The sequence below is a fragment of the Chrysemys picta genome, chromosome 4, assembly GCF_011386835.1.
Source record: "Chrysemys picta bellii isolate R12L10 chromosome 4, ASM1138683v2, whole genome shotgun sequence".
Taxonomy (NCBI): Eukaryota; Metazoa; Chordata; order Testudines; family Emydidae; genus Chrysemys; species Chrysemys picta.
Window position 1 is genome coordinate 43156484 of NC_088794.1, and position 19275 is coordinate 43175758.

A 19275-nucleotide genomic window follows, 5' to 3' on the forward strand; every position below is an offset into this window, starting at 1 on the left:
ATAATTGTGATAATTTCACATTTTAAAAGTATATTAAATAATATACTTTGTACGTTCTCACTGAAAATCACAAATTCCACATTCCCCAATATTATATATTCAATAAACCTCTAACATGGCAGTTTTCTCTGCAACCATAAGAACTACTCATCTTTCTGATCGGAAGATAACCGGGGGAAAAAGCAATGTTGAGTCAAGAATACTTTCTTTTTGTTCATAGTACTGTGCTTTTTAGTTCTAACAACCACTGCTATGCACTGTTTTGCTCTTGAATGTGAACATCTCCTATTTTAATTTATTTTTTAACTAGGCTGTCCACTTTGGGCATAAATTCCTATTGCATATATGAGATAGCTAATTGAAAAGGCATGTAAAATATGAATATACAGAACTGAAACCTCACAGTCAGACATTTCAGATCATAGCCTAAAACACTTGCAGCTCTATGTTATTAAAATATCATATTGAAATAACAGCAAAGTAGCAAATGAGACTGGGGCAAAATCCTGCCCCCTTCTGTGGAGCTATGGAGGGTTCTGCTGGTAGCCAAACTGGTGCTATTCTGCTGCTCATGGGACAGGGGCCAGGATTTTGGGAGCTAGACAGGGGTCTACACATCTCTTTTGGCATGCAACCGAGCTCTGTGGGGGCGTGCTGTGTTCCAATGCAGTAGGTTTTTGGATTGGAGTGAGCCGGTGAGCTGCAATGTGTTGATTATTTCCCCACATGGTGTTTGGGCACAGTACTAGTGCAGGCTGCTGCAGCCTGAGAGATTGGTTTCCTTCCCTTGCCCCTATTTCCTGTGCCAATCATACCTATTGGAGGGGGATTTGCCCCATGGCATTTTGCAAATAGGTACAAAATATTGCTCAATAACTTCTTGCTATTATATACATAAATAATTCCGTTTGGGAGAATATGGGCCTATATTAAGTAAATTATTGCTTCCTTGGGCCCCAATCCTGCAAACATTTACACACATGCTCACCTTTACTCATGAGTAGTCCAAGTATGTATGTTTGCAGGACTGGGGCCTTAATTTACTCTGTATATTGTTACACACTAAACTACAGTAGCAGCATAAATTTTATTCTAGGAAAGCTACCCTATGTGTAGGGATGTAGAGTAGTTCAAGAGTCCATTGAGAAAAATAAATCTGGTCAGGTAATATGAACTGAATATTTCCATAATTTACTGGAATACATTCATTCACAACTGGATAAATAAAAGAAACAATATGGGCATTAACTGAAATTAGAATTTATTCAGTGTCTTAGATAAAAATCAAATTACTCAGGCTCTGGTAGCACATAGGTGATAGATGAAGGTCTTTTTATGATTATGATTAAATCTTAGGAATTATTTTTAGAAAATAGAAATGTAAAACCTTTTTTTTACAAATGTGTTTAAATATCACTAGTCAATGAATTTTTTTTAATGTTCAATTTACTATACCTATAAATGTTCTGGTCCTACCTGTACCAGAAAACATTTATAATATATAAATATTTATAATATTTCTGTAATTCCTTCTAGCTGAAGGTTTCAAAGAGCTTCACAAACCTTGGGCCTGATCCTGCAAACACTTAAGCATGTGAGTAACTTGACACATATAAATAGTCCCATTAATTTAGGCCCTGGTCCTGTAAAGACCTACACATCTGCTTAATGTTTTGCAGTGAGAAGTCCCCTTAAAGTCAGTGGGACTCCTTAGACTGTGTAAATGTAAGCATGTGCACAAGTCTTTGCAAGATTGGGACCCTTAATGCAAGTCCTTTTTATGCATAAGGATTGCTTGATCACGATGTAAGGAATCTAATTAAGTATCCTGACATCCCTACAAGATCGGTAAAATAGGATAATCTCCATTTTATGGATAGGACTGAGAACCCAGAATGTGTAGGTCTGACTTTTCAGACATATTTTTGCATGCACCCAATTTAAGTACACAGATCACAATAAATGTGCCTAAGCTGGGGTCGAAAAACATTTGAAAATTTTGAAAAGTTACTTAGTCAAAATCACTTTCTTTGTCTGTAGCAGAACCAGGAGTAGAATCCACATCTGCAGACTCTCAACCCTAGGCAAGGCTTTCTCTCAAATTCATGTTAAATAATTTGCCATTTTTCAAAATGACACTGGGTAAATAAGACTGTTGCCATTTTATAGTATTTTATGATATTCACTAGATTATCATACACAGTGAAGGTGTAGATTTGAATGTGGACCTCTTTTGTGTAGACAGCTAGCACCTGGGTTACAGAGACAAACAGTTTCACACCAAAAAGGAAAACTTGGAACTGTAGATTGTTTAATGCACAGATCTTGTGCTGTAGTTGCAGTGTTGAGAAGTCCTTGTTGTTATGAATGTGCATTATGAGTATATTGTACACAGTCCTGGTATGCAAATGTGTAGCATTCAGAGAAGTGAAATAATTCTGTGTTATTATTATCTTTGTAAATTACATCTTAAGAGTTTTTTGAGGACTTTATGACGGCAGTTTTCTATAGTCACACACAGCACAAAGTGTTTCTTTCATTATTAACAATAACTGAGCCAATGAAAATGCTTTTAAATATACACCAGGCAAGCAGTTATCCAGCTCTTCCTTCTTACCATCCACAAACCATCTTTTAGCATCTTATAAACCAGCATATAAAATAGCTTTGTAAACATCTGCTTTTCATTGTTAATTGTCAGGGAAAACTAGAGATTTAAATGCTTCTTTTGTAGCACTCCTTAATCCTATCAAGAAGAATAGCTCTAGATGTTTCTTCTTTCTCTACTGCAGATAGCTACTTCAGTCTCTCTCTTTTTTTAATAACAGTGTTAGTTTTCATTTACTTGAAGATGACTTATTTCAAGCCTCAAATAATTTCAGAGGTCTTGGATATAAAAAGCTGTATGGCAACTCATTAAATATATCAAAATTCTTATATATTTCCTGATCACCATTAAAATATGTTAGTGAGAAAAATATATTGGATTTCTCATTTAAGTGCTGCTCAGTATTTTCCTCCATAGCCTCACTATTGAATTGGATACTTTTATGAAACATGTAATAAGAGAAATCAGAGTAAATGTTGTTGCTCCATAACATAGCAAAAGACAGATACATCAAGAGCTAAATCTTCTTACATCACCATAGTGTGATTATTATTTTTAAAGAACACTGTCTTTATTTTGGTAAACTTTTCTGTTCTAATAATCAAGTCAGTAATGCCAATTGAGTGTGTCTGGCAATGATTTACTTAAGGTAGCATTCATAACACACAGTAGCTGCATTATAGAGGAAAAATAAATCTATTCATGTTACATTTCCTACCTTGAAAAAAATATTAAATTGCAGATCCAGAGCCATAACACAATGTTAAACTCCCCCCCCCCCCTTATACATACAGAAAGAGTATTCATGGTTTAAAAATTATTGTTTAATACTTCACATTCCCTAAACTGGAATTGATCGTACAGTTTTTAAATATGACCAGATCTGGTTCTCTGATCACTGATAATTTTTCAGTAAGTAAATGTTCTCTCAGCTTTCTTTGAAATAAAATTCTACTCAATTGCATACTGAGTTGTAATTTTAACAATAAGTTGTATCTTGCATTGGTTTTTTTTTTTTGAGCAAGTAATAATTTGAAATGTGCTGTTTCCTATTTATATTTCTTATTCCTTGCTCTTCAGTCTACTTTTGGAACTTGTTTTATAGAACTGATGTAGACATAGACCTTATCATCACTGCATGGAAAATTAATTTAAATGACATATTGTTGCAGTTTCTATGACAACCATATCATGATGCTGATGCTCTCAAACATTTATAAAGTACAATTTCAAGTATGTTAATACCAGTGAACAGGGTTGACATTTATTTACTTAATGCTCAATTTAAAACTATACTTTCTCTACTTTGTCAAAAGGCAAATTACAAGAGAATATACTTTAGCAGTTTTGCAACTGAATTCTTATTTTTATGTAAACATTTTTTGTTTTAACTCTGCTACATATTATAGTCAAAAACATTATTCCATCAAAACAAGAACAAACTATATACCAGCTATTAAAAAAAATTGCAATGTAATATTCCAAAACAACTGTCACAATTTACTACATACAACATTGCTCTATTTTGGTGTAAATAAAGCACATTTAGTCTTATCTGTGCAGTCATAGGTCCCAGTCCTGCAAATACTTATGCATGTGAGTAGCTTTGCTTCACTGGGGGAAGGCTCATGTAGGTTAAGTTACTTGTATAAATGTCTGCAGAATCTGGCCCATAATGACAGAATAATAAACAAGCCTTTAAAAAGACGTCTACATTAAGTCCTTTATTCTATTATTTAAATGTTAAGAGGTTGACTTTTTCTAAATTGCATGATTTTTGCATATTAAATACACATCTTCGGTATGGTCATGTGGTTGTATTAATCTGGAGCCTTTTTGGATGTCACTTGAGTAGAAAAGGATTGACTATGCACTCTGTTATTCAAGCAATATTCACAGTGAAGTCAGTGGATGTTTTACTTGAATCAGAAGTGTAGTACCAATTTAAGATAGCTTGTTTCAAGTTAGTTTATAGCTATAGGTTGTAAAGATTTACACAGGTTTTGCTGTCATAACACAATTTTATGGATTCTAACTTACACTGGTAATAAACAAAGTGTGCTTTCTATTACTAATGCATATTACTTGTGCATGTGACTTGCCAATCATTGACATAGATAAGAAATAAAACACTATGAGCCAAATCCTGCAGTGCTTACTCTCAGCAAAAGTCCTAAAGCAGTCAATATGAGGTTGAATTGAGTAAGGACTGCAGGATCAGGCCCTGACTTGGTACTAGCCAATAAGAAAAGTTATCAATAATTGAATGTTAAAATAGATTGAAATTGTGTCACATTTCAGTTAAAATTATCCAATACTTTCGAAGAAGTGGGCTGTAGTCCACGAAAGCTTATGCTCTAATAAATTTGTTAGTCTCTAAGGTGCCACAAGTACTCCTGTTCTTTTTGCGGATACAGACTAACACGGCTGCTACTCTGAAACAATACTTTCAGCAGTTTCTACCTAATGTTTCTGGTTTAGAAAACAATTTACAAAATTTAGCCACTTATCAATAGACAGACCCAATTTTATTTATCTCAACAAGTTCCAGCAACAGACTGTGGTAAAAAAAAATAATAATAATGTTCTTAGAAGTGAAGAAGGAAAGGAAACAGCCTTGCAATATTCATTTATAAATCTCATGCAAAACTCATCTGCTTAGTAAAACTTAATGTCTTGTTTCTGCCCCCCACTTCATGATCTTTTTTGTATATCTATTCAACTACTTCAATATTTCTAACCCTGCTAATAAAAAATACCCTTCCTAAGTACACAGAGCCTGAACCATCAGTTCTTAACTCAGGCTAAACTTCCACTGAAATAATTAACAATGACATGGGCCTAACAGGATCAGGCCCATACTGTAGCAAATCCACAAGTGCATCTTGAAATCAATGTAATATGCAAGTGCAAAGTGTTGTTATGAATAGTATGGGATACAGAACCATTGTCCTATACCTGACAATCACTTTTCCTCCTATCATTTGGCATACATATGGGACTTAGTGGCAGTGCCTGTATTTACAATGTGGGCATGCCCTCAGTTCAAAGATAGCTGTGTGTATTTGTTCTCTCATTTGAGCTTCTTTCTCTCTTTATATAACCAATTGTTCATGCTTTTGTGATTATATCAGTCTCTTTAAAACATGTTTTGTTTTCTTTTGATCCATGAAACAAACAAATGCCAATGGGGTAAAGTATAAGTGTATCTTACAGACAGCATATAAGTGCTCTACTATGTGCTTCATATTGCATCCTAATGTGCAATGTTAGATTAGGACATTGCCACTAAGAAATAAGGAACTCTGTGGACTGATAAACACTTGGGATTTTCATAGTGGATCAGTATAGCCCTATTTAACAAAGGCTTTTTAGTAATTGGGGGTTTGGGGGAAAAATATTCAGCAACAGTCATATTTACACCAGTGATCTACACTTAGCTCACTGGGCTATAATACGAAATATGGGGACAGTGGGTTACTCAGTACCTGCTAAAGGGTGCTTTAATCCTGTCTTCCCTCCCAACCCTTTCAGTGTTTGTGTGTGTTTAAATGAGGTAGTATTTCTTTTTGCCTTTCTTTATTTATTAAATAATATAATTTTAACAAAGTCAACATAAGTACCACAGAACTATCTTTAAAGGTGGGAATATCATATAGTAGAACAGGCCACACAGGTGTGTGCTGCAGGAGCATATGACAAAATATGGTTGAAATGATGGTTGTGAGTCTCTAACACATGGCCTTTAAAGTCTACTGGAATATAAACGTTAAATATTTTATCTCAAGGTACATTTTTGTATCTGTTAAGGTATTTTACGCATTGTTTCAGAGAGGTATACAAATGGAAGTTACAAATTAGTTTTTACCAAGAAGGGCTCAGACAAATCTAGTAGCCGAACTACTCAGAGTTGGGAGTATACAGCTTCTTTTTAGCTAATATTTTTGCTTCTTCGGCAATCACATTAGTTAGTCCCTCTGTTTCTGTACCTGCTATGTCTAAGGAATTCATTGGTAGTGTTGATTCTAGTCACTCTAATTAAATGAAGTTTGAATTCTTCTTTCAGTTAGCCCTGAGTTTCTTACCACCCTTCTCAAGCTTCATTTGCAAGAGACACTATTGCATTAGTCCAGTCTGCAATTAAAAGTTTGATGACTGTACATTTGCCAGGGAAGTTACTGATCTTCCAGTTGAGAGTGACTCGATACCATGAATGCTTTGCTGTGGTTTAGAAAGGACATCAGTCCCCAAAAGGAGACCACCAGCTATAATAGGTCTCAGCTTCTAAAAGTCACCGTGTATTTTTTTTCTTCATCTCGATGTAAACTTAGTGAAAGCAGGGCTGGCAGTTTACACTACGCCATAACGTATTTCCATAGCTTCCAGGTAGAACAAGGACTATTCCATGACGTTGTTTTGTTGTGATAACTTTCTTATGTCTGGCCAGTTGAAAATAGGCAAACCCAGTGTGGTAATTATTGCCCTCGACCTAAGCCAAGCCTCGACCCTAGGAGCTGTTTATAGGTCACAGCAACGTGTTTCCATAATTCCTCTTTCATTCAAACCATTTAGCAAAGATTATAAACCAAACTCAGACCCGCCTCCAAATCGAGAGACAAACTGAAAAGCAAAACACTCCAGGGAAACCTGGGCAGTGCACTTGCCCTGGGTTTGCCCAGAGTCTGGGGATCTGGTGGGGAAGTCAGTCAGAGATGCTCTGAGGCACGTGCTCTGAGGATGTGAAGGGAAACTTCCTTGAGTGAGTGGCGCTGTATAACTCCCCTTCCCTCCCCGTCCCCCCGTCCCACAGGTTACTTTGTAAAGATGGTTAAAGAGATGTTCTGCCTATCAGGCGCTGGTTTCTGCGATGGAAACCACCGTTGATGTGGTCCACAGTACAAAAGGTGCAGAAGCGAAGCAGGATTTGGGAGCAGATGGTTGGGAAGCGAAGTCGTGGATGCGTTTCAGTACTTCTGTCCCCACTTCACCTCCTCAATTTATATAAATCTCTTTGCATATGTTTTCCCGAGCCCATCAATGTGGCTGAAAGTGAGGGAAGATCCTGCTTGATCCTCCCCTTATCCCAAATTCATTAGCAGAGCCGTTAGAAATGGGGTTGCCAAAACGAGATTCTTCGATGACTTTCCCGATGCTACTGACGGTGTTTGTTTTGCTTTGCAAAGTGCTAATCCGAAAGCTCCTTGGCAGGCTTTTCCTTGGCTGCCTTATTTGCGCTGACCTCAGGGTGGCGTTTTAAGCACATAAACAAAGCCCAGGCAAGCAGAGAGACTGGCAAATGTGGTTACCTTTATCGGAATAACAGTTCCATTAATGTTTTGGATAAATCAAACCTGCCTATTTAAAAAGGTATAAAGTATAAAACCTGCAAGTCTTCCGTATAAATGGAAAGGATTTTAATTCAGCCGACTCTGGGCACTTCTGAAAGTTCAGAACTAGGTGCGAGGTCCGTTTATCAATCTTAATCTCACCTGTTTTTACAGGAGTAGTTTATAAAGAACGTGTCAAGCAACGGATCAAGATTTTTAAACTCTAGCTAGATGTTAGCAGTAATGATGAGGGGGGGACATCCCTAAATTGCTATCCTGTTTACACCGGAACGTATCTCTGGACCTGAATTGCATGGAGAGAATAAACACAATATAGTCATCTTACCTCCGAGACGAAAGGGCAACTTTAGAGGAGGAATAGGGGAACAAATGTAGCTATCCTCCATCCCATCCTAGGTCGGTCTGTCGCAGGGCTTACCAGCACTGCCTTCTTCTGACTAACTTGCATCACATCTCGAGCGTGTTTTCCCTCCCTCCCTGTCAGACATTCCCTAAACTCAGCCCAGGACAAATCCAGAAGTCAGTCACAGCGTTTCTAGTCAATCGCTGTTGGTGCAAATCCCTTACAGCTTCTTTTAGCCCGAGCGTGGAACACATTGCCGATCAGAATGACTTTTTGTAAGCCTTTCTTTGAGCTCTAGAAGCAGGTAAGGCTGCCAGTCACTGTAAATGATCCATGTTGCATTTGTGGCGCGCAGCAGCAGCCGGTGAAAATGGGAGTGTGATCCGCTGTTCACCAGGGGGGAATGGACCTGGAGGGGATCCACTGCAGCACTTTACTCCATTGCATTGTATTCTCACTGATCACGCTCTCTGCTTTTGTGACCCTCACTCCAAGCATTTTCAAACCCATCCGGAATAAGTTCAGATCTCCTCCCCCCTTAGTTTACATTGGAGATGTCAAAGGATTAAGTAAATGCAACTTTATTTGACCGTGGAGTTTACAGACCCTGAGATCCCTCCGCTCTTTGGCCTGATTTTAATTCCATAGCGGTAATTACCCTTCGTTTCTTTAAGTGCAATAGATTTATTGCCTTAGAGACTATGCACAGTTTGATTGAATTATTCATTTTTTTTTCTTTGGTGTAGACTGCATCTGGGGACTCTGATGTGACGTGTAGATTTTTTTTTTCAGGAACAAAGGGAATGTGGAAATGAAAGAGAGAGGGAGAGAGAGGCTGGCAGATGTGATGAGATGCGGTGAAGGTGTATCCAGCTTGGCACTCCCACTCCTCTCCTCTCCTCTCATTGCAGCCCTGGGTGACTCTCAGGCTAACACAAACAGCTTTTCTTCCGCAGCCTGCCCTCTGTCACTGTAAGTACAACAGCCTTCTCTTATCAGCATGCAAATTCCAGCCACTCACTACCTTAGCCTAGTGTTTGCACTTTAGATTTACAGAGGAGACCTTTAAAATGAACTTTCCGAGACAGGAAGGGGTTTCATGTCAAACTTGCTTTTATTTTCTTTGTAAAAGTTTATGTGGTTTGCCGGTTTTGGGGGGTTGTTGTTACTGCGGCTTCTTTGCTTCTCTGTCAGGATGATGCACAGTTTCAAATGAAATTAAAATGTTCCTTTGATTTGCTTCCGCCAAAAGGACAATACATTGTTAGCAAATGACGCCTTAAGGAATTCAGAGTTTTGTTTTCAATTGGGTCCTTGCTAAAATGTAATCGGTCCCCCCCCCCCTGTTTTTTTTAAGAATATCACCCAAGGGTGCTGTTATTGGGGAACTCAAATCATCTGATGGATTTGCCTATAGAGAAACATGTAGTAATTTTGGTATCAGTTTAAAAAAACTTTTCTCCCTGTCGCATAAGTTTTTAACTCCTTTTCCTTTACCTCTTTCTGACACTTAAAGTTTGAACACTTTGAATCCTTTTTTTTTTTTTACAACCTATAAACAGTCGTCCTTGTCGGAGTGTGTCACCAGTGAATTTATAAGCATGCCTACTAATTGTCCGGCATTAATAAGAGGGCTTTTATTGCTTGGTGAATGCCTTCTAATATAGAATTGCTTACCCTTTGTATACAAACTTTAGACTATACCAAGAATTCTATAAGTCCTAGGTTTGCTCATCTTCTCTAGGAGGTGGCACAACAGCACTGAGACACAGGTTGCTTTGCATGTTGGACACTGTTTTCCATGCCTGTATTAGATGAGTGGCACAGCACAAAATGCAGTGACAGCTGTGAACAGGTAAGTGCTCCAACGTAGCTGAGTGCCTCTAATTCCTTCACTGTAGAAGCGAGAAAGGAACCTCAGCACGAAATGTTCAGCATCCCTCTTCAACATCTGGCTGCGCTGCTGTGGCTAGCCTTTAGCAGTGAGAGGCAACCAGAGTAATTTAACGAGCGGTAAACTTGTGTTAATACTAAAAATAAAGAATGTTTTCTCTCTTCCACTGCATATCTAAACAGCATATGATCACTTATTCAGCATTCAGAGAGATAAATACAAAATTGTTATCCGCAGAGCACAACCCTCCCATATTTACATACAATGCACAATGAGACTTTTTTAATGCGGTCCATCTTTTACCTCTGTGTATATTTACACCTGTAGCTTAATTTAAAGGAAGCAACAAGGTTTATTGCCCAAGTTATTTATTTGAACGCAACCCATCTGTGCCGTGCATTTCTGCCCCGACTTCATTTCATTCTTTGCACGATAGTTTCGGTGGTGAAGAGATGCTCTTCAGATTAAGAGCTAGTTGGGCTTTGAAACTTCCTAAATTCTTCTGGCTTTTTAATTGTTTGATGTTCATTAGCACCTAGGACTTGATAGTTTCAGTTGTTCGAAAGAGATGATATAACTGCTAATGTTTAAAAAAGAGGAAAAACTTTCAGCAGCAAATTGATGGGACAGTAGATACGCATCAGAATCTTTTCTTTGTATATTGACTAGATCTTTTTTCTTACAAATCTCAATTTCTTGTGCCAATAGGTTACAAATTATGCAAAAAGTGAAGGTGTCTTCATTTGTGAAATATTTCAATGTATCACTATAAAGTCATTACTGTCAAATCCCGGGCATTATAATTAGTTTAAAAAAATCTCTATAGTACCTAGAAAGGAGAGTTATTTCCTGTTTCTAAATCTGTGCACAAGGCAATAAAGGCAGGTGAATGGTTTGAAGTTGCTGAAACCAGGTGAATGTACAGTCACTTAAATACCTTATAAACTACAGTCCCTCTGCCTGACTGTAGATTTTAGCACTTTTATTTAAATGGAAAGAATACATGAGACTTAATGTAGCCAGTCACTTTATCCTCAAATTAGCTATTATGAGAGTCTCTGAATAAATTAAAAGTTCTGTTTGGAGGTGATCTGCTTACAAAATGATAGGCTGATTCCCTTTATTTTGTGGAATTGCCCAAAATATTTTTTAAATGCTTGTTATTCCTACAGGTTCTTACTTTAAACTAATTTCTCCAGGACTTGACTAGAAGGGCAATAGCATAAAACACTTTGAATAGCAAGGAAGATGATGCAACATTTATATCTCTTAATAGAGTTTTAAGTTGTAAAACTTGTAAAGAAAAGAAAATAGAACCAGGTCTAATCAATCCTATGTCATCACGCTAATGCTGATTTTCAGCATGTTCCTGGAGAGCAAGGTTTATTTGCAGTAGATGATTGTACTTCTGTTTCTAACCGACTCCGCAAATTTGGGTTTGGGTGTGAGAGAGAGCATGGAAATTCAGCCTTTCTGCTCGTCTTTCTGGCCTCTAGAACCTATGAAGCCATTTAAAATTAAAAAGTTTCTCTGTTACTAACAGTTCCAGGCGCCTTCTGGAAAATGGGAAAAGGGTTGCCAAAAATATAAAGAAGAATCAACAACTTTTTCCCCTCTCTCTCCCTCTTTCCAGGAGGCTGTTTTCCGCACTCCCAGACTTACAATAGTTTAGCTAAGGTGTGGATCATATCAACAGGGAGAGACGCTAGTTTTACAATTTGGTTTGCCCACCTGATCCTCGGGCCCCCGACAGTTTGTAAAGCCTCTTTCACGTTTGCCTTTTGGAATTTAAAAGTAAACCATTTAGACCTTCTTTCTGATTGTTGCAGCACTCCAAGCCACTGGTTGATTTACTCCTGGTCCACTTACAGTTGTATCTTCATCCCCCCAGATTTGCTTTTTCATTAACACTTATGAGGAAGCGCTAGTTCCTAAATCACTGTTCACTTCCTGTCTGTTGCCTTTTTGTAGCTGTACATTTTTTGCCGCAGATAAAGCTCTCGTCATCACAAGCAGAACCAGAACTTCAACCTGAATCTGTTGTTCTGTATCAGATATTTCCTCCCAGATCGTGCCTCTCCTTTTGTTTTAATTATGTGCATCTTCTTTATCTTTCAGTTGAATGCATCACTCTATACTTTGCACTCCCCCTTTTTCCTTCTCTCTCTTCCCTTCCCTCCCCCCCCAGCCGTGGGTTTGTCTAGCCTGTATCTGGATTCCCATCTCTAGTGTAATTTATACATTTCATCTGGATTTACCCAGATTTAGCTTTGGGAGAGGGCTCCTACCCACTTGCCAACTGGCAATAAGAGTTTTTGTTTTTTGCTGCTTTTACTTGTATTTGATGTCCATCCCTTGCCCTCCAGATTTTTCTCCTTGTCTTCTTGAACACGGGTCCTTTCTGACTTTTGTATGCGCCCTAAACACATCCTTTAAAGTACTTGGGGGAGAGGGTGTCAGTGTGTAACACGATTCTTTTCTCCTTTAGTTTATTCTCTTCTTACTCAATTCTCCCAGGACTCTCCACATCCCCCTCCTGCTTTTCCGGCCCCCCCGTAACTTTGTTACCTTTTCTCACCACTCAGAGCAATCAGTGGTCATTAGGCGAGAGAGGTTTAAGGTTTCATTTGTCTAATAGCAATGTGAGTGGTGATAGCTTCTCGGGGATGCGGCTGGCAGCCTGGGGTGATTTCACTTTCTGTTTTGTGCTCACTTTCTCTTCGGTTGTTGCGTTTCGCTCGCTCGCTCGCTCTCACTGTGTTGTCTCATCTTGCCTCTGCTGTCTGGGAGGGGGAGCCCTGCCTCCTCTTGCCTTCCTCAGATCAATGCCCTGGCCACTCACTTTCTGATGTTGCACGACGGGAAATGCTTTGAATACTTACGACATGGCCGCTCACATTGATTGCCAAGATTGACAGCAGTAACCATCGCCTTCACTTGTTTCAGGAGGAAAAAAATTAATAATAATGAACCTGATTGTAACCAAATCTCCAGGCAACCCATCAGCAAACTTCTAACGATCCGGATCCTGCACAGCCATGGCCCGGAGAAACATCAGCAGACTTTAGTGCATTTATTTTTATTTTATTTGCTGAATTACTCCCCGTTTATTTCTCTCCTTCCTACACCCCCTTGCCCCTTTTTTAATGAAAATTACTGAAGCGCGTAAAAAAAAAAGGGGGGGGCGACTCTCCCAATGCTTTGTGCCACACCGGATTCCGAGGAGGTAACCAGGGGGAAAAAAGCCCTATTGTGTTGTATACCTGTTGTTTACTATGGTGTGTAGTGCAGCCTTGCTTGGTGGTGGTGGTGGTGGTGTTGTTTTAATGGGGTTTCGCTGGATTTATGTCGCTTTGCAGGAGAGAATCAGGGTTCCCCTGCGCTGTCTTTAATGGGTTGTTAGTTGCGATTGTCTAAAGCAGCAGCGTCCGGAGGTAGATGTGTTGGTTAGCTTTTAACATTCTGAATTAACCCCCTCCCCCTGCGCGATTATTTACTTTTATACCACGAGGGTTTTATTTTATTTTAGGAAAAGTACTTACAGTCTCCTCCGTGTGTGAGGTTTCCAAGGCTGTGAAATCTTTCAGGGACCTTAAGGACTCCACTTCCTTGAAATCACAACACTTTCTCATCCTCCCCGAGAGTTGAATCTATTTTAAAATGTAGTGACAGATCAGCGTTGTATTTTAAGATCACCCACGGCAGAGAACACATGGTGCTAGGGAGATAGTTTCTTACGTACAGTAACACCAGAGAGAGAAAGAAACCCTAAATAAATCTTTCAGAGCAGAAAGCTGCTGTCATTACTCCGTAGTGGTCGCGTGGGTTTGTCCTCCGTGGATAGACCCAAAGAAACAGAATGGAAGAGGATGCAAGGACTTTTTATAGCGATTTTAAATTCTCCGTTAAGTTTGAGGTGGGTAATTGCATTGAAGTTTGCCACAAATGTGCTATTCGTGGAGCATATTATACAAAGATATTGGACCAGTGGGGGTAGTAATATTGCGTTTGGCCACAGAGGGGCACTATCCCGAGGATTTGCAGTTCCTGTGGTGGCGTCTTATCTCTCCAGGCAGAAGGCTTGGATAAAGTTATACTGAAAACTTTAAAATTGATATCACACCCTAATTTGTGATACACAAGGAGGGGGGGGGGGGAGACCATCATCAGAGAGCTCTGTTTACACCATGAGAAAGGGAGAGCTGTGCTGCATTGTGGGCTTGCCCACAACATTCAATTTGGGATTTCTTGCTGCCTTAGCTCTCGCCGGAGGTCATGCAAATCGACCTTAAAAGAATGCATAAGCCATAAATTAAAATAAACCCTTAGCCAGGGGCTGATCCATAAGTAGACAATACCTAACCTGGACAAAACGGCTTCCTTTGCGAGCTGAAAAAAAGAATAGCACCTAAGCTAAATGCAACGTAAGTTTTCAGGAAGTATTTCCCTTATTTTTGTTTTTAATTAATCGCAATGCAACTACATATAGTAGCAGTTTATAGACAATGCTGTAAGAATCTGAGTGAGAGGCACGGTATGTTTGTGGAGAGCGTGTGCTTTCTCGAGTTTTCACTCTTTCGGAGCTGTTGGTGTGTTTGATTATGGAGAAGCCGCCTCTTTATGTAATCAGGTTTGATGTTTTATCCTAAATAATGATTTTAGGTTTATGAAAACTCTGAGTTCGCTACAAATGCATGTAATAGACACACACACTGTATCTGTGTATAATCATCTCGTGAGTGTGTTTATTTTTCTTGCGTTTTTGGCAATTGTTCCATTCATGATTCTGAAAAGAATGATCAGTAAGAACTAATAATTCTTCTACTTCTTGAGTTCTAATCTTTAAAGTAGGAGGTACTGGGCATGCTGGTGGTTATTCTTGTGTATATGTCTGTATGTGTGCATCCGTGTGTGACACGGTCTGTGTTTGTGTGTGATCACACACGTTATATGATCAGATACATACACATGTACATTAATAATTTAGCTGTCAGTGAATTACTCTTCCGACGAGATCTTGCCAGCTCAGTTTCCTACTTCTGTTTAACAGCATTGAACAGTTAACCCGCTAGGGCTGCGTGCTTTTAGGAGAGCAGGGCCTTGAGGTGAATCAGAGACACTGATCATATCGATTTGATTGCTGCCTTTGCTTTGGACAGGACCGTTTCACAGGGTTTTGTTTAAGGACGGGAAAGAGTGAAAGTGGCAACGTGAAAAGACAATTAGTGTTGTGTCTGAGTGTGTCAGGGGTATTTTACAAGAGAAAGTCAGCGTGTTGGGAGCCTGGGGAGGAGAGATTAGCTCTGTCCTAGGGGTGTTTCCCAAAAACACAGACAGTGAAACTTTCAGAGATAAAGAAGCATGTTTTTCGCCTGTTGTATGCAGATAAGGTATATGTCTGGGTTCATTTAAATAGCCCTCCGCACATGGTCGGCAACTTTTAAAAGAATTTTTATTTTATATTTATTTTGACATTTTTAATATTTCCATCTTTAAAACTGATCCAAAGGATGCGCAGCCCTCAACACAGGGTTTCAACAGAAAATAAACGAATTTCTCCTTTTGCATATTCGTGTAAGGGGGTAATTCTGAAGCCTGCTTTGAGACTTTAACTTGACTTGACTTGTTTTATTGACATGCTTGTGCCCAACTCACTTAATTAAGCAATTATGCTATAAAGTAAATAATGAAATGGATGAGATGTATGACTATAGGCTGCCATTATATACAAATACTGAATAGAAAAGACGCCCGCCTTTTTTACTTTTCCACAAGCCCACTGCGTATCACGAGCTATTTTCCACGACTTTATTGCAGGTTCCTCCTGGCATGAGATTTCTTGTGTTCAATAGTCACGATGTTATATACACACCGTATGCACATTATAAATAGTGACCATCCCTAGCATTTCATTCTAGTAAAATAAAAATAATCTATTTATAGTGAATACATTGAAAAGAAAATAATTAGGTCACTTGGATTATGCAGCAGTTTGAAGTAGCACAACACCTGGCAGGAACTACTTAGCATTTTCTTTAAACTCTGTACTATCCATAACTTTGTTTCTTATAATACATTCTTGTGTTAAGTGAGAAAGGCTGTTTGTAAAACAATCCCCTGGCTAGTCCCACTGTTGGGTGAAGTTGATCCTGTAATGGCATTTTGTTTTGAACAGTTGCTGTAGTTGAAGTTCCCTCATAAGGTAAGGTGGCACTGGGTCTGAAAGGAGGTCCAAATGCCACATTTATAATTAGACTGCCAATTCAGCACATTGTATCCATTGCTATACAGGGATATACTGCTGTGTCTGGTCTCTCAATAGCCTGTATTCAGAATTAGCCAATTCAACTGCTTAAACTTCGGAGTCAAATTTAGAATAGGCAATGAGAGAAGGAAAGAAAGAAAACAATAATGCTTTCTCTTTTTCTCAGCTAGCTATTAAAAGCCAAAGAATGTACGGAAACCAAACCATGCACTGTACTTGGAATCAATACATCAAACGTAGTTTGGCCAGAGTCTGCACGTTTTTTTATTAAAGTGCACTTGAGGGAGGCGGAGGGGGGTAGGTGACACAAATTACCCCCCCCGCACCCTTGCAAATCACTCAGAATGGGATGTTAATCCAGTCAGTGCAGTTTAGAAGGTAATTTCCCTAGCAATTGGTTGATTTTTTTTTGCAGAGGGAGAATACGTATTAAACTAAGGAGCTGTCAGTGCAGCTTGCCCTGGGTTTAGAGAGCGAGAGAAGTATTGCTGATTTCAGGTCTGACCAGAGATGCTTGGACAAACCTTGGCAGGTACTTTCCCAAATGTTAAGGTCCTTACATGCAGAAGAAGTAACTTTCCTTGTCATTGTGAGGCAGTTGCCTGCCTTAACTCCATTGCACGCATCCCTCCAGGCAGGGTATGTATAGAGGCCACAAAGATGCTGGGAGGGAGGATGCATCTTTCTGCTCTGTAGGGCTGAGGTTGGCACTCTTAGACGCAGGGAGGGTTGGCAATGTGCATCTCCCGGACCTTACACAAGCAGTGACCGGCTAATTGCTGGGCCACCCACTGAGGCTGCAGACAGAGACTCCCCGGCCAGCTGAAGCCAGCAGGTTCTGCAGGAGGCAAGACGCTGGTTGGTTTGGAGAAGTTCACCCCCCTCCCCCCCGCTCTCCATGTCCCGGCAATCACGTTGGGGAGCCACCCAGGCGATTGGGGATGGGAACAGACAGGGGCCAATGCCCCCGGATTGCAGCTCCGGGTGTTGCGGAAGCCCCTTTGAATCTCACGCGGCGATTCAACCCAAGGGATTTGGCGGTTTCCTCAACAGCCCCAAATTTCCCCGCAAAAGGCCGTGAGCCAGCGCGATAGAGGGCTGGGGCAGCGGCTGCAGCAGCAATCAGCAGCTCAGGGAAGTGGCGGCCAGAGCGAGCGAAGAGCAGCTCTGCCAGCAGCCCCCCAGCAGGAGAGGGACACACGCTAGGTCTGAGCTCATGAAGGCTCCGAGCCCGGCGCCTCCCCGGACACCTCGCCCTGGGCACTTGCTGCTGGCGTGCCTCGTGCGTTTGTGCCTGGATTTACAGTGCCTGGCTCCTTCTCTGCTTGTCACACTTTTTGTTGCGCCCCAACCTCCGCTCCTAAAGCTTTAACTCATTCAGGAGTGAACACGAGGGGCCCTTTGCCGAAGCACATTCGCTCTTCCTTTCTCTTCCCACTTCTCATCCTTGCAGCTGCACTGAGAATGTCAGAACTGTTTGTGAGACTTTGCTGGAGACCTCTCGAGAGCTTGTCTGGTTTCCTTTCTGTTGGCTTGCAGGGTGAAAACCAGTGTAATGCGTAGGGAGTGAGAGTAGGATAGATATCGTCATATATGCGCATGCACATGTGTGTGTTGCTGATTCTGTGTTGTATTTTTGTAGCTCTTCTGTGCTTCCTTATTACACCAAAGAATAATTTAAAAATACATACACCTTTATGAAAGCAAGGGGAGAGGAGAAGAGCAGAGCGTACCAGTTCCCCAGGCCAGGCCAGTAGTATCTGACTTGTACAAACAATTAGCCAGTGCCAAAAGTTAGTTGCCTTTATCAGTTTGGTTTTTGTCAATAAATATTGCTCCACTCCCCCTTTATTAGTTGTTGTGGGGGAGGGGGGGAGAGAAGGGGGCGTTTTTAATATGTGGCCAATAGTTGCTCAATTCAGGCCAAACTTTCTATTGAATAATAATAATAAAAAAAATCACTGGAGGTGTTTTCCAGCAGGTCCTCCCTCCTGTTATGAGTTGAAATGTCTGCATCTCTTTAAAGGCCTTGCAGTACCCTTCAGAGTGATGAAGACCAGGACTTTGAACGATGATAGCAAAACCAAATATTTTCTTCTCAGTGGGCACAGAAAGTTTCTTCAGTCATGACCTTATATCTATTAAACACCTTAATTACCTTGGGAGATATCACTTTTTTAGGAAGAATATCCATTAATCTTTTACAGTTGGTTTGATTCTTCCCTAGAAAAGTATGTGGATCAAATGTGAAGGGCTACTGACATTTTTAAATATTTTTCATAAACAAATAATTATGGAAGAGAAGTAGCAATATAGCTTTCTCTATAGTATGTATTGTGGGGTGATGTATATTTCTCTCTCAGTAGTGTGACTTAAAAGATTACTGGGTGTACTTGGCAAAGGATACCTTTAACAACTTACACTTTAAATGTTATGTAAATAAAAAAGTAGTTTATTTTTGTGTGCATATATAAACTATTTCCGTCTCTGTAATTGTACAAGGGTGTATTTTGTAAGGTTTCTGTCGATAATATAAATCATAAAAACAGAGTTTTGAGTAACTTGTAAATTATGCCAGAGCCCCAAGATTAAAATACAACCTAATAATATGTACAGTAGTTTGGGTGTATCTTGTTACTGAAGTGGCAACAACAAACTCAGACACTAATGTAAAGTTTTTTAATCCTTTAGTAAGTTGATATATTGTCTTTCTCACTGTATTTTTATTTGTTTGAGCTTACATACATTTTTCTGTATTTTTTTTCCAGGTAGAATATCATATGTGCTATGTTTGGGGACATATTTTTGCGGTATAAC

At 39.7% G+C, this 19275-nt stretch overlaps 1 protein-coding gene and 1 long non-coding RNA gene across 41 annotated transcripts in view; one reads left to right on the forward strand and one right to left on the reverse strand.

Annotated features, from left to right (window-relative positions):
- LOC101932719 (uncharacterized) overlaps positions 1 to 13843 on the reverse strand; it is a 35419-nt gene extending 21576 nt beyond the window's left edge. The window contains exon 1 of the long non-coding RNA XR_002888359.3: positions 13736 to 13843. This is a non-coding gene — a long non-coding RNA (uncharacterized LOC101932719). The remainder of the gene's footprint in view (positions 1 to 13735) is intronic.
- Positions 8466 to 19275, forward strand: part of SOX6 (SRY-box transcription factor 6) — a 456705-nt gene continuing 445895 nt past the window's right edge. For 6 of the 40 annotated variants that reach the window (XM_065594752.1, XM_065594758.1, XM_065594785.1 and 3 more), the window contains exon 1: positions 14177 to 14617. Coding sequence is in view for 2 of the 40 variants with exons in the window: in XM_065594754.1 (XP_065450826.1) it covers positions 14611 to 14617 (7 nt within the window). In the remaining 38 variants the exon portion in view is untranslated. The other 34 variants (XM_065594763.1, XM_065594780.1, XM_065594788.1 and 31 more) reach the window with 13 other exon arrangements.